The sequence below is a fragment of the Ornithodoros turicata genome, chromosome 1, assembly GCF_037126465.1.
Source record: "Ornithodoros turicata isolate Travis chromosome 1, ASM3712646v1, whole genome shotgun sequence".
NCBI lineage: Eukaryota > Metazoa > Arthropoda > Arachnida > Ixodida > Argasidae > Ornithodoros > Ornithodoros turicata.
In genome coordinates this window covers 66827778-66842601 of record NC_088201.1, presented here as the reverse complement: position 1 = coordinate 66842601, position 14824 = coordinate 66827778, and the positions used below count along the sequence as shown (strand labels likewise).

General features: G+C 46.8%; 1 protein-coding gene across 1 annotated transcript in view; it reads left to right on the top strand.

Moving 5' to 3' along the window:
- The window catches only part of LOC135400027 (uncharacterized), a 50019-nt gene that overhangs the window by 18913 nt on the left and 16282 nt on the right, over nucleotides 1-14824 (top strand). The window contains exons 7-12 of the mRNA XM_064631772.1: nucleotides 3831-3866; nucleotides 6938-7157; nucleotides 8424-8577; nucleotides 9462-9604; nucleotides 12911-13031; nucleotides 13782-13955. Coding sequence (XP_064487842.1) covers nucleotides 3831-3866; nucleotides 6938-7157; nucleotides 8424-8577; nucleotides 9462-9604; nucleotides 12911-13031; nucleotides 13782-13955 — 848 coding nt within the window. The remainder of the gene's footprint in view (nucleotides 1-3830; nucleotides 3867-6937; nucleotides 7158-8423; nucleotides 8578-9461; nucleotides 9605-12910; nucleotides 13032-13781; nucleotides 13956-14824) is intronic.

Genomic DNA, 14824 nt, shown 5'->3' with positions numbered 1-14824 from the left:
ACACAATAAATACCGTCCTAGCGAACATATTGCGCTCACGGCAGACGCTTGATTTTACCTTTGGCGCGATGCTCTCCCCTTTTTACTGCGGAGGCCGCGTGAACGGCCAAGAAAACACGCGTCACGATGTGACGAAGCACCTGCATCCACTCAGACGAGGGATCACGGAGTAATTGTCAGCCGGGATCGGTCATCGACACGGCGGAGGTGCTGCGTAGTTTCTCACAGTTTCTTCTGACAGACGCTTCTCCCGATACGATCACATGGACTCCGAAACGCTGGATGTGTCTTGTGCAGCAGCGTGGGTTATAGTGCAGGTACTCATTCTTTGCCATTTGCATTGCCCGCTCGCGTCAGGCAAATTTAGCGACGGAACAACACATCGCTACAGACAGATTCAGAAGTCGGCACCGACGGATTTCGCGACCCTCGGTCGTGATTGCACAATCAGCCTCAGTGAAATAAAGACTGCATATTCGGAGTTCAGTGGCAGGTTGAACATCATTGAACAACATTGTTTCTTTTCTTTTCCTTTTTTATGTGCGCTGCCTCGAACTCCGCACGGCATCACTGTAGGCCTCCTCAATGAAGCACACACTTGTGCAACACACGTGTACGGCCAATTATACAGGCTCTATATCGATTAAATGGAACCAAAACGAGAGACGCATCAAACCGCAAAATCCACACACTGAACACCGAGACATATAAGGCGCCGATTGCGACGTACTGTAGGGGACACGGTTGTCTAAAATCAGCACTCCGTGGTTTATCTCATCGCAAAACTCCAGGTGTTGCAAGACTATTTCTTTCGAGTAATAAACACGTGCAATACATGGTTCACCTCCAAACCGAATATTGGCACAAGACTTTCAAGCGGTACAGAGGTAATACGGGACCGCGAGGTACTGCCAGGCGATTTTAGCTAACCGTGTCCCCGACAGGACATACCGTACGCACTCCACACTCGTTGACGCACGCAATGAAGATAAAAGAACCACCGTATCGTGCTCTCGGTAAACAGGTACCGTTTACCGTTTATTTCCTTGAATGAATAGCAGGGAACCAGTATAGCACGTCGCGCTGTCGAGAGCAGACGAATTTTTCGCGGCGAATGAGGCACATTGCCGGTGCGGCGTCACAGGACTGGAGGAGCGGCCTGGAGATGGAGTCTGGAAACCTCCTGCCGCGGCAGCGTTTTTTACAATTCGGTTGCGTCGTAGTGGGACCTTTTGAGCCGAAATGCTTTTCGTGTATGCTTTCCATTGGTCATTTCACGAACTACGAACGGTTTTCATATAGCTTGAATACCCTTTCCATGCTACTTCAAACTGTTATTCAGTCTATATTGATCTTAGTCGTTTGCTCATTCAGTGTATTTATGAAAGTATTTAGTGCATTTAAATACTGTAGTTATATTTCCTGTTTCAAGATATTACACATATAAAGTATTTATGCCAAGTATTTAAATACATATTTAAACAAGGTATTTTGTATTTATATTTAAATACATCAAACATGTGTTTATGCCCATCCCCGCATGCGCATGACATAGAATTTACTGCGGAACGGAACAAAATAGAACCTACAACAAAGATGATGAGGGCAATACATTAAAGGCACGTTTGGTCGTATGCTTTGAATGCCTGATTGAGATGCCGATTCGCCCTTCACGATCACTACGAGATCACAGGATCACATGGATAACAAGCGCGCTAAATGGTTAGGGAACGTTGAGGAAGATGAGTACACAATCGTCTGTGGCTAATCTCATAAGGTCCACAATACAACAAGATCACAGGTTGCCACAATCGTCATAATCACATTCCTCCTTGTGTTCTCGTACTGAATGATGTATGACCAACTTACACGATGGCATAAGACGTTTACTTTTACGATGATTCTCCGCGAAGGAACGGAAAAGGACGACGAGGGGGTGAGTGACGACTTCGACGTCTCAGGGAACAGCACTAGAAGCACCTACGAGGAAGCGTATGAAGGGGGTAAGTAACATCCCTTCGCCTTGCATTCCTCTGTTGCATTACGTCGTTTGGCATTCGACGTGCAGCAAACATGTCCCCGTACATCAAAGCGACAGTACAGTTTCGGGACAATTCAAGAAAATGGCTGAATATGCATTCACGCTTTCTTGAGGTGGGAAAGTCTTGGTGAGAGAAACGCCGTTTTCTGCAAAGCTGTGCTCGACTGTGGAACGACGTCGTCACGCGCAACGTGAAAGAAGTATTAGGGGCCAACCGCAGGGAGCACTTTTACCAGTTGAATGCCAGCAGGACGTGAACGGAACGTCGACGTTACGACGCCCGACTCAGCCGAAAATGGACACTCGAGTGATGCATCCAGTTCTGCCAAGGATATATATTTCGCCTGAGGAGAGCATGACGCAACTCGACTGAATCATATGCGCCAATGAAAAACGCTGCCGCTGCCACAAGCACGCGCCGATGCGACCACGTTTGTTTTCCCGTTTCGTCCTCTTCACCACCCGTGCAGTGACGATGCGATGCGAATCACGGCCTGCAAACACTAAGAAGAAGAAGAATCGGCAGTAGCCCTTGCCCGATGCTTCACCATGGCAACCTCAACGTGTAGATTCGGTTCCGTTCAGTTCTCCTTCGCTCTTTCACCATCCTCTCTTTTCCTTCCCCTAAGTGCACCGAGCTGCCACATCAGAGCAGGCTGACCGCACCTTCCCCCTACATCAGCCCCCCTCCCCCGTTCCGTTCACGCTCAGTTCAGGTCATTTGACGCTCCGCTGGAGCAATTCGGTTGGCAAAAGTTGCTCCATGCGGTTCCTGCCTTACTTTCGGCTGTTTTCCTTAGCGTGTCGTACTATTGCGTGAATTAGCCGTCCAATTTATGTCACCTCGTTTCATAATGCGTCAGAAACAAACATTTTTAGGTGGATTTCTGTGCACCTTTAAACAAGCAGTGAAAGACCCATCCATTTTTTTTTCGGCCGGGAAGGGAAGGACAGCAAGCAATGAGTGTTCTTACACAAGAAAATTATCGTTGCGTGCCAGAGAAGGCCTTAACCTGGACGACATTCTACAGAGAGAGAGAGAGAGAAAAAATAATTTGATGAGTCCACACGACAATCAATGAGATCGGCGTCACTCTGTGACGTGGGGAATTCGACGGTACTGTCTATTCCTATGCGCCACGCTCTGCTCGTTACGTCACGGCAGCAGATTATAGGGCCGCGCCTCCCAGGTTATGCCGTCCGTGCAAGGCTGATTTTTAGTAGGACTTTTGTAAATTAAATTAAAGATGATAATATGATGTTCAGCGTAAGTGCTTTGTATCATCGCAACTGATTAACTGTTGGATTAATTAAAGGGACACTAAAGTAGAAAAATTGCTCCTCGCAGAATGAGAGATGCCGTTACCTTGACAGCAGTACAAAGGAAACTTGATTTGAACGAAGGAAACTGCAAGTTACACTTTCACACTATACCTCTCCTTCTCAAAAATCGCGACAATGCGGAGCGGGCTCTGGTTCCTTCAAACGATTCGTCCAATCATCGCGGGAGATCGTTTAGGGAAACCAATCCGATGCCACTCAGCGTTTCTGTCGGCCTATCGCGTTTCTTAAGGAGGGAGGGAGAGGGAAAGCGTACATTGAAGTTTTCTTCATCCGAATCCCGTTTCCTTTGTGTTGGTGACAAGGTAACAGCAACTCTCATTCAGCGAGATTTTGCACGTTAATGTCCCTTTAAGCAGTGTTTGAGAAATCCTATTTGACTGCTCCTTGAAGCACCCTTGAACCATGATATGTGCTACCTGGAACATGAGTCCTCTACTTTCTGCAGATTTACACACCTACATAGATAATACACCGCTCAAACGTAAGTATGGCCACCATTCGTCATATCAAGTTCCTCCTCCCACTCAGGGGCGTCGGAAGTCCATCGCCACAGAGGGGGCGGGAAGGGGGGGGGCTTAAGTTGGAAGAATTGGCGGTCCATGTCTAGTTGAGGTCCGCCACTCGATTTGAAATTTCGGATGTACATACCTTGATGGAATTATGCAAGGTGCATCGCAATCCGTTTTCAAACCGTTTCCGTGCCGCTCGGTTCCACAAATCCCTCCATAGTCCAGTTTGTCACGTAAAGTTACAGCAGCGGTGACCATGTCATCTCCATGCGCCATTGTTTAGCTATCGTAGCCTACACTCTTAAAAATGAACTTCACCGCAAAGCACGCTCCTAGCCAACCATAATCTCTAATGATACCGTTATCTGCCGTGATTTGCTGAAAACGGGAGGCGTACGCCTTTTTTGTGACAATTATGAACAGCATAAGTGTCACAGAAAAGGCGTACGCCTCCCGTTTTCAACAAATCAATGCAGATAACGATATCATTCGAGATTATGGTTGGCTAGGAGCGTGCTATGCGGTGAAGTTCATTTTTAACACTGTACGCACACCTCTCTTCCCGGCATGCTCTTCGCCTGTTCCCTCTCGGCCGTTGCTAGGAATGCACAAGGAAGGCACTAGATCTCAACGCGTACAGATTCGGGGTGCGCTTACGCGTCAGACGTAGTCAGTATTTGGGTTAGGTCAGTTTAGGTTTGACATATTACACGCGGGGGGGGGGGGGGAGAGCACCCGCCTCCCCCGCAGTTGTTCTAGACTGTGCTGGCAGCAAGACCGTGCCAATTTTGGCGCGCAGCAATTGCATGAGGAGGCCGGCTGTCGTCCGCTAGCGGAACTGCTGTGCCTCTTAGCAACGAACAGACAAAAAGCATGCCGGGAAGAGTGCGAGCTGTGCGTAGGCTATCAGACGTAAACAATAGGCGCATGGAGATGATAGGGCCGCTGCTTCCGAAACTTTCCGTGGGAAACTGAACTCTGCAGGAATTTGTGGAACAGAGCGCGGCATCTTTAAAACGTATTACGATGCACCTTGCATAATTCCACTCAGGTATGTAGATTTCAAGTTTCAAATAGAGTGGTGGACCTAAACTAGACATGGACCCGATACTGTAGATCATCTACTCTCTTTGCTGTGTTTACACCAGCTCGCGTGGCTCAGCGGTTAGCGTGCTCGCCATGTCACGTCGAGACTGGGAGGTGCTCGGGTTCGAATCCCGGTGCTGGCTGTGCTGGCTGGGGTTTTTCGTGGGTTTTCCTCTGGCGCTTTCAGACGTATGTCGGCACAGTTCCCTTGCAAGTCGGCCCAGGACGCACATTTCCCAGGGCGTCAGTCGTGACGTTGCCCACCTCTGTGAGGCCGACAACGGCAAGTCCTCTCGCCATCATCACCATCACCACCACCACCGCCATTCTGCGTTTAGGAACCGATTAGCAGTGGCTGCCCTGGGCCGCTTCAGGTGTGCACCATGGATGAGTCAATCATTTGTTACCTTATGAGTGAACGTGTGAAACCCATTGATATCCCTCGTTGCTTATGAAGACACATTATGGTAGTGCCTGCATGTCACTGCAACAGGTGCAAAAACAATAATAATAATTGGAGTTTACGTCGCGAGACAACTGAGATCATGAGCGACGCCACAGCGGTCTGTCTGTGGATTGCTTTTGCCCACCTGAGGGTTCTTTAACGTGCGATGAAAGCTCATCACACGGCACCCCGTATTTAACATCCCTCGCGGAAGACTGCGTGTGTAAGCAACTTGTATCCTGCCATCAAGTTGCTGGCGTCCTCGGCCGGGTTCGAACCCGCGATCTCGGGATCAGAAGGCGCACACGCTACCGACTGAGCCACCGAGGCCACAGGTGCATAAATGCACGCGAAAGTTCGCAGGAGGACACACACAGATGTGATGGAAAGTAACTGTTTGTTCGTAACTGTTAAAACCTGCATGGCTCGATTCCCAACGCTGTCTGGGTTTTTCGACGACTGTCATATTAGAAACACACACACACACATGTGTTGGGTTCGCCTCGAAGTAGTAACGCGCCCACAACTGTAGCGGTCGGAGCTACCGAACCTCCTTCAGGGACATCAGGGTGCAGTTCTTGAACCTTCAATGCACAAACAATGAACAACGGAACATAGAGTGATCTTCTGGTGGCGTCTCTGAAGCCGATCATCAGAATAAAACGTCGTGCACTACTCGCAAAGAAGACTACTGAATGTGGACTACTGCTCAAATATGACAACACCCAGTCACATACGTCACACGTGACGCCATACGTGTCATATGTGACGTTACATATCAAGTAACTGCTTCAACCACCCATGATCTTCAATTTTGACTACATCAGCGATTTTCGCCGGACTTCGCGTCGTCGGACTATCACATATTCGGTGGTGTCAAGGAGGATCTTGCCGACAGGAGGGTTGGTCCCGACGAAGACGTCAAGCAAGCAGTGCATGAATAACTGCCACACCCGACCCATAGAATTATTATCTGCTAGAATACAAGCGCTTACCAAACGATGGCGCACTTGCATTGAAAATCAGCGGGACTACGTAGAAAAATGAAACACTGTCATTTTCATTGCTCGACAATCAACTATTTAAGGTTGCTTATTGAACCACCCGCGTATATGTGCTGCACAAGAACAATGTCGCGTAGATCACAGATAACTGCAGAGCAAATGGTGCATTATATGGCGGACGAGATTCTCTGGGTGAGGGACCGAGAGTGATATCTCTACCGCAACTGTAAACGTGATAAAATATGTGCCTTTTGGAGGCTCTAAGGAACAGGCACACAATAAATATTAAGGAAGATACTGATTACCGTGTTCCTATATAAAGTGGCCACGAAAGCAATATTTCATTTTGTTCCTCATATACCCTGCGCAACTTGAACAAGTATTCCATGAATTGATGACTGCTGTTAGTAGTACTCTCCTTGTTCAGTATACTTACGAGCGTTTTTTTAATTTGCGCTGACAATTTTTCCCCACTGTTTATCAACCTTGCTTTTGTCTTTGAATTTAGAGAGGCCGATGTCAGACAAGCCAGTCCTGTGTTTCATGCTGGACAAAGTGACACGGTCGACTGTGTTCCCTGAAGATGGCCTTTGCCACTTTCTATTTCTTGAAGTTCGTATAGACGCCAGCAAGATCGCCTACACCAACGGAGATGAGCTGCTCCAACGATTTTACGCAAACGCCGAGAATTCTTCATCGACGGGCTACGGACTATCCATCAAAGCAGAGTACGTCATTTTCTACACCTTTCCTAAGCTGGTCATCTGCAGTCTAAGTGGTGATGGGTCATCTGGATGTGAGAAATCAATGGCTGGCGATTACCGTCTACAAGTAGTATCCGACAAACTGTACTGTCCCGTCCCACAAGGAGTTTGTCCACTGCATACGTCAACACATTTGGTAACGGGTTCGGAGCATTGTAACCTGTGCCCATGCGAGTAATACAAGTCGTTTGAATACGTACACATGTGTCGCGTTGCATGTCTTTACCATGTGTACAGCCACAATCATACTCCAATGCAACGCGCGAGCTGCGACCCCTGATACGATTCGCGAACCTGGTTGCCAGATATGAAGCCCGTCGGAACTACCTCATTTGCTTGCAATTTTGAATTTCTTCTCTGCACGTAGATGCCCTCCGCTACAAAGAGATAATGGTCGGACTGGCTGGGTTCATGTTTCGCACCCAGGTGCTCGAATCGTGTTAGACCTTCATGGCGCACATGTTTGAGTAGCTGCCTTAAGGAAAAAGAAAAAAAAAACTGTTCTGTATAGCTAAAGTGACCACAACCTTGAAAATGCCCCAAATTTGTTGTCCAACCCAAACGCGATGGCCATATGGGTGTTCACACAACACGCAAGGAGCAGCGGGACCTAATCAATAGAAGCGTGCGCCGGTGCGGTTATATCTGCGGATCCGGGCGACACCATCGTTTGCGGATAGAAATATGGCGTTTTGAACTCGGCGCGGATAGAATGTGGATAAAACCGCGCACCTCTGCGGTGCCCGTGGATATCCGTTGCAGATGCACCTGCCCCAACATACTTGAAGCCTTAGTTTGGGCAAACAAACGCACACACGAGGAACTGCCCAGACTCAGGCTTCAAGTATATGATGGACTTCGTCCACCAGCTGGCTTGCGTATACGAGCTCGTATATGCCGTCCTATCGGATACACCTATTTCAACTGGCCCTGTTATGGATGCGGGTATTACATGCGCGATACCGTGCGGATGCCGATACTGTCAATCTTATTTGTGCTCTCCTCTAGTCGTTGCTGCGATAACGTCATAAAAAGATACGATGTCGTTACGAAACCCGCATTAATCTCAACCTGCATTCCTAGTGAGTGAGAACAGTTTGCGTTGTATGAATATGAGGCCAGTTGTAGAGGCAATGTAATCACAACTGTCCTACTTGATGCGGCCATTCTTGGATTAATTGAACATCGATGAATTTTGTTCTCACTTTCTTTTTTCTGTTTTCATTCCAGCGCGGTTCCTGCAGCCTATGGAAGCATTAACGGCATCTCTGGTAGTCTTCAGGAACTGTGGAGCAGGAATATTCGTCACTTTGGCGTTTCGGACCAGAAGCTCGTACATGATGACACACCTTCTGCCTACTACGAAGTTTCTTTGCTTCTTGGGGTAGGGGAGTTATTGAGAGAAGACCAGAAGCAAACGGTGCAAGCTGGAATTAAACAAAACAAAAAAAAAAGAGTAATTTGGACGTACATGTAAGAAAAATAGTATGCATGCACATTTTCACTATATCAAAACATCGCACAACGCCGCTTAAGCAATAATACAGTGTCAGAAGCGTAAAATTTGTGGAATGCTAAATCGTATTTGTTTGAGGTTCATACACAGAGGAAGCAACCTTCGGACCACCAAGCGAGCTTTGCTTTGAAAGTAGTGCCTCTGACGCGAACGAAAAAGTAGCCGACGCAACATTTCGTTCCACATCCATCCTAACGTGCTGCCTAGTGCCTTTTTTATGGCAAGCTTTATGTAAACATGCATCAGTAGGAGTGACAAAAAAAAGAGAAAAAAAGCGGGCTCTGTGAGAACTCCACCTTCGAAATGCACAGCCAAATGTACGATTTGGGGGGGGGGGGGCGAAGGTACTTAGTCCACGCACTGGATTCCACGCACATCGACGACGATTGGTTGCTCCCAAGCTATGCGGACTTCTAAAGTTTCAAGCTGTTAGTATATGTTGCAACGCCGCAACCAACGAAATATGTAAGGGAACTCGTTGCGGATTCCCTGCCCACCCTGGGCAGAAATGGTTGTCTAATTTGGGTATGTAACAGACGATTATTCTTCTCACATACATTTACTTTATCTCCGTACGTGATCGCGCAAGATATTGACTGACACGTTAGAAGAGCAAGATGGCAATTGATGTTCTGACGCTGGAACAGGACTGCTGCACGGCTTCCTGCTTCTCTCCATAAAATGTTTACGCTCCTAAACGAATATCACTTGATACGAAAGGCCAACTAAAAGGGATATCCATATCATTCCAGAACGTTCGATCTCTACAGGGACAGTTCAAAAACTACAATGCTGAGCCTCCCAGCTATATCATCTTGAGTGTGATCCCTCCCGATAGACTCGGTCGCACCGATGAAGACCTGTTCTTCGTGGAAGCTGTCGGAAACTTGATTCGGTGAGTTGCACAAAGCTGTGACTGAGGGCATTGGCAAAAAGCTTTTGTTCCTTACCGTGGGGTTGACTCGCTCAAGAGGCGCGCCTAACTGTGAAAGATGTAATAATTTATCAGCCGTTAACTTACTCGTAATAAGTGAAAAGGACGGCGCTATAACATAAGGAGATCCATGCCAACGAAATGGACCGTCATCGGACACCATTGCTATATATTTCTTGGGCTTAGGAGTACCTCAAAACGTATTCGTAGTCTGCGTTAGCTGCCTGCCGCTGTCACCGCTTACTCTATGAAGTCGCGCGGACGTTGGTTTTCGTCTGTGAGGATTTCGATTCCCATCTCTATAGCATCCACCTATCACTTATACCCCTGGACACCCCACTTGGACAAGCAGAATGTCGTTAGAAGCAGGGGTCCTTTACAGCGTTGAGGGACTTCTTACTGAAATGAGTTTGTACCGACAAACAGCAATGCCAATCTCCCTTGAGCGTTTCCTTCAATGCACGCCGGCAGAGATGTGGCGGTAGCTGTTCAGACCAGAAATGGCACAGCAATACAGTGCATTTCGAAGAAGTAAGTTTTAAATTGCTATACAGGGTGTTGTACGAGAGAGTTAATTATTTTTTTAAATCTACGTGAGATAAAAATTGAAGACCTTGTGCACGACACTGGTGAATGCTGTTGCTACCCCAACAGGTGTTTTCTATGAGTGTACCTAATTAATTAGTCTAATTAGCTTAATTGGACTAAAACATTTGCAAATAAAGGGTAACGTCTTCTTTTGCGTTAATTAGAAGTGCAATGACCACAACACACTATTTTAGTCACAAATACAGGGCCTTTCACAATATTTCCACAAAAATTTGACACGCGAAAACGCATAACAATCGCCACACTCTAAATACAGAGCTTCACCGCATAGCCCGCTGTGCGCCAACCATTGCCACGAACGATAGGGTTATCGCGTCTGATTCGAGAAGAGAGAGGGGCGTACGCATTTTTGTGGCAATTTGGCTATATGATAATTGCCACAAAAAGTCGTGCGCCTCCCTCTCACCTCGAATGAAAAGCGATAGCCCTATCGTTCGCGGCAATGGTTGGAGCAGAACGTGCTATGCGGTGAAGTTCAGTTTTTAGAGCGCAGGAAAACCGTCGCTAATCAAGGTGCGCACGACCTAGTTGTCCCGCCTAAAGTACGGGGAGAACGAAAGGACAACACAAGAAACAGCACACACTCTTAAAAATGAACTTCGCCGCATAGCACGCTCCTAGCCAACCATCGTCTCGAATGATATCGTTATCTGCACTGATTTGTTGAAAACGGGAGGCGTACGCCTTTTCTGTGACACTTATGCCGTTCATAATTGTCACATAAAAGGTGTACGCCTCCCGTTTTCAACAAATCGGGGCAGATAAAGATATCATCCCAGATGATGGTTGGCTAGGAACATGCTATGTGGTGAAGTTCATTTTTAAGAGAGCAGAACATCCGATGCGGGTGATTATCAGTAACTGAAGGCTGCGACCAGATAAGCTTGATAAGACAAAATAAGTGATTTGGTCGGTCCCCGCCCTCTCTTTTTTCTCATGCTGGTTTCTTGCTCAGTGGGAGTGTATTCGTGCAGTGAGGATGGCGCCGTAACTGATGCAAGCCGAACACGCGCTTGCAGAGACGCCAAGGTGTTGGGTGTCAAATAATTTGGGAGTAGTTGAAGAAACTTTAAAGTTACATTTAGAATAGCATTTTGCGGCTCACGGACTTTCTAATTAACACGTTACCTTTCCTTGGCAAAATTTCGAGTTCAGTTAAGGTAATTTGCCTAATTAATGAGGTACACTCATGCAAACCGCCTGTTTAGGTGTGGAAAACCTTCAGTGTCATGCAGAAGGTTTCCCATTTTTATCTCGGTAAGATTTTTTAAAACAAATAGGGGCCACTCTCTCCGGCAACACCTTGTATAGAGAATTTACATAATTTACAGAATTTTTATTAAAAAACTATAAGAGCAGCCGTAGATGTCGTTTTTCCAGTTGAGTTCTACGGCCAGGCGGACATCATCGCGAAGAAAGTGTGCAACTGCAAGATGACTAATTACCTAAAATTCATTAAGTAACTTTTTAATTTGGGGATTTTGGGCAAAAGTGAGATCGCAGATTGAGACTATCCTAGTTGCAAGCCAATTGACGTTTAACAAATCCAGAAACGTGCACGTACACTCTTAAAAATGAACTTCACCGCATAGCACGCTCCTAGCCAACCATCATCTCGAATGATATCGTGATCTGCCCTGATTTGTTGAAAACGGGAGGCGTATGCCTTTTTTGTGACACTTATGCTGTTCATAATTGCACCAGAAAAGGCGTACGCCTCCCGTTTTCAACAAATGAATGAATGAAGTGAATGAACAATTAAATCGCACTAGCTTATAATTAATAGGAGTATCTAGGGTCGTGGTTGTGGTGCGGTAGATACAAACCACCTGCGTGCGAGAGTACGTGATGAGGTATGCACAGGATTTTAACGTGTACAGCTCCGGTCAACCTTAATAATAACACTGAAAAAAAATCGGTCTCATTTGCCAGCACGATAACAGTCACCCTTGGGGCACTGAGGGAATGTTAAGTGAACAAAATCCTTGCGTTAAACTAGCAGAATAATTTTGTTCAATCAATATTTTCTCATGGCCCCAAGGGTTGCTGTAATGGCACTCGGGAACGATACCACATTTTTTCCAGTGTTATTATTAAGGTTGACCGGAGGTGTACCTGCCCGTGGGCAACGACAAAGTCACCCCGCTACGGACTGCACCTCCAGAAGCAGTTCAGTTTTATCGACGCAATCATGGAGTGGAGGCCACGGGTTGAGAAGGTTCCCAGCACATTCGGCCGGGACATTTCATCGCCGTTGATCAGGACTTATACAGAGGGAGAACACCTCATCTACAAGTAAAAATTTTAGCCTTAGTCGTTCTGGTTTTACATAGTCGCGAGTTGCAAATTATTCGGTGACTCGCGTTCCTGTCTACACTTTTCAGTCGTGAAGGACATAACCGAGCGTGTCTTCCCGAAAGGCTGTACCCAAAAGGAGATTCTCTGTTGCAGTTCGAGTGGACACAAATGCCATTCAGATTGGTGCCGCTCGAAAGGCAGTTAGAATGGCAATACTCGCCCGTTTGACTGAAACGATTCACTGAAACTCGCATTTTCCTTGCTTCTGAACCCTTTGCTTCCAACCACCGTTGTCCTCATAACTTGCACGCTGTGTCTCCAGCAACGCAGCTGATATTCCTTGCACCTTTACCTTTGCAGGCACTTCTCTCCCGATGCCCTCGTGTTAACCACGGTAGCCTTTAATGCCTTGAAAGAACCGTGTCGCGTCACAGGACCGACACCGTGGAACGACGATACTGATCCAGATAAGGGATACCTGGTACGTTGTATACCACATCCACGACCGCAACTGTATACTAGAGACCTGGACGGCAATCGCCTATGGGAGAGCTGGGTCATGGGTTAGTTACTAGTGGCGCTAGTGGCCGCTGCAAGCGCAACATAGCATTATTGGGGAGAGGAAATGACATGTACACTATTATCATCATTGCCACCGTTATTCATCTGCTTCACAGGGCTACGGAGGATGTGGCTAAGCACGCCCTACTCTCTTCCGTACCTCTTCGTCACTGTCAGCACGGCCCACCATACACTGCCGTAGTTCCGGCAAATCTTATGGTACCGAATAGTGCTAACCAGCGCAAAATCGCATAGCAAAGCAGCGACTGCCAGGACTTCTACCCCGGTGCTGGGAGCTTCGCGCATGTCCAGGTCTCTATACTTAGTAGTATGTGGTGACCACTTCTCTCTTAATTTCTTCCTTTTCTCATTTTTTTAAGTAACATTTCGACATTTCGATGCATCAGAAGCACGTGATATATAATGGGCTGTCTACGCTTGATCACCGAACAAATAAAATAGAGCAACAGAGGAGAAATCAAAACAAGGCAGAATCTTTCCGAAGCAAAAATGCTGACCACACTAATGGAACAGGAATACGACTTTCGTCAACAGACAGTCCCGCCCAAACTGATTAAACGTCCGATCACTACGTTTTAAACTTACGAAGTTTTGGTATACAGAGTGACTCAGTCAATCGACTAACTAAATTCACAACACGCTATTTTAGATGGTGAGGGTGCTGGAGGCATGGCGGAAGGCGAGCATTTCCCAAAGCGTACGTCTACTCATATCCTTTACTGCGAGTGGATTCGCCTATACCGCCACCGCAACTCATCCCTTCGTCTCTACTGATGGCGAAGGTGCTTCCTGTGAACAAGCAGCTGTAGCGCCACGGAATGACGTAAGCCTGCATATGCTCAGATACAGTGTTGACATGTAACACATAAGGGTTAACATCTGATCGGTGACACATAGTGATACCACAGGGGTGCCCTATACCTTATAGCCGTCCATAGGAAATAGTGCGCGAGGTGAACGGAAAGCATTCTGGCCAGGTCCAGACCTCACGTAATCGCAAACGTCACCATACACCTGATCATTATAAAGGCTGTGCCCATGATCGGCAGCTGAACAGTTTATAAACAACGCGATTGCTGGTTCACTGGGTCGTTTTATAACTTCTCTTGATTGGCAGTTAAAAGTACTTTAAAAGATGTTAAAAGAATGTGGGGGCAAGGGCACGGCTGAGGCTGTGGGGCCTCGCCCTCGTCTTTTATGCATGGAGATAAGGCAGGGTATCTGGTGCTTATACAAACATATTACAGGATTTGCGTGACCACTTGTACAAAATTTGCTTACTGGCTTACTGCATGTAGCGTGTTTTTGTTAATTAGTAAGGGGAAATCTGCTACTTCGCATAAACTTAATGCTTGTGCCATCAATATACAGGGTGTCTCAGTTAAATCCCCGGGCTAAATAATTCGCGAACCGGTGCACCAATCGAAGAACTTTCTTTTTTACAAGTATCTGTCCGATACCGCCTGCAACCTGCGCACCGTGTGAATGAGTGGAAGGCGCTCATTATTTAAATAAAAATTCAAATGAGTTTGGTAAAAAAACATAACTTCTAAAGCAGGGCGCCATCGGCATTAAAATGGGTTCTACCCCTTTTGGGACCTTCAGTGGACACCTTTGAGAGAAAAATCTGCCACCGAATCTGCGGGTCATTTGTTGCAGTAATTAATTAGTTTCGGTTTACATATTTTTGTC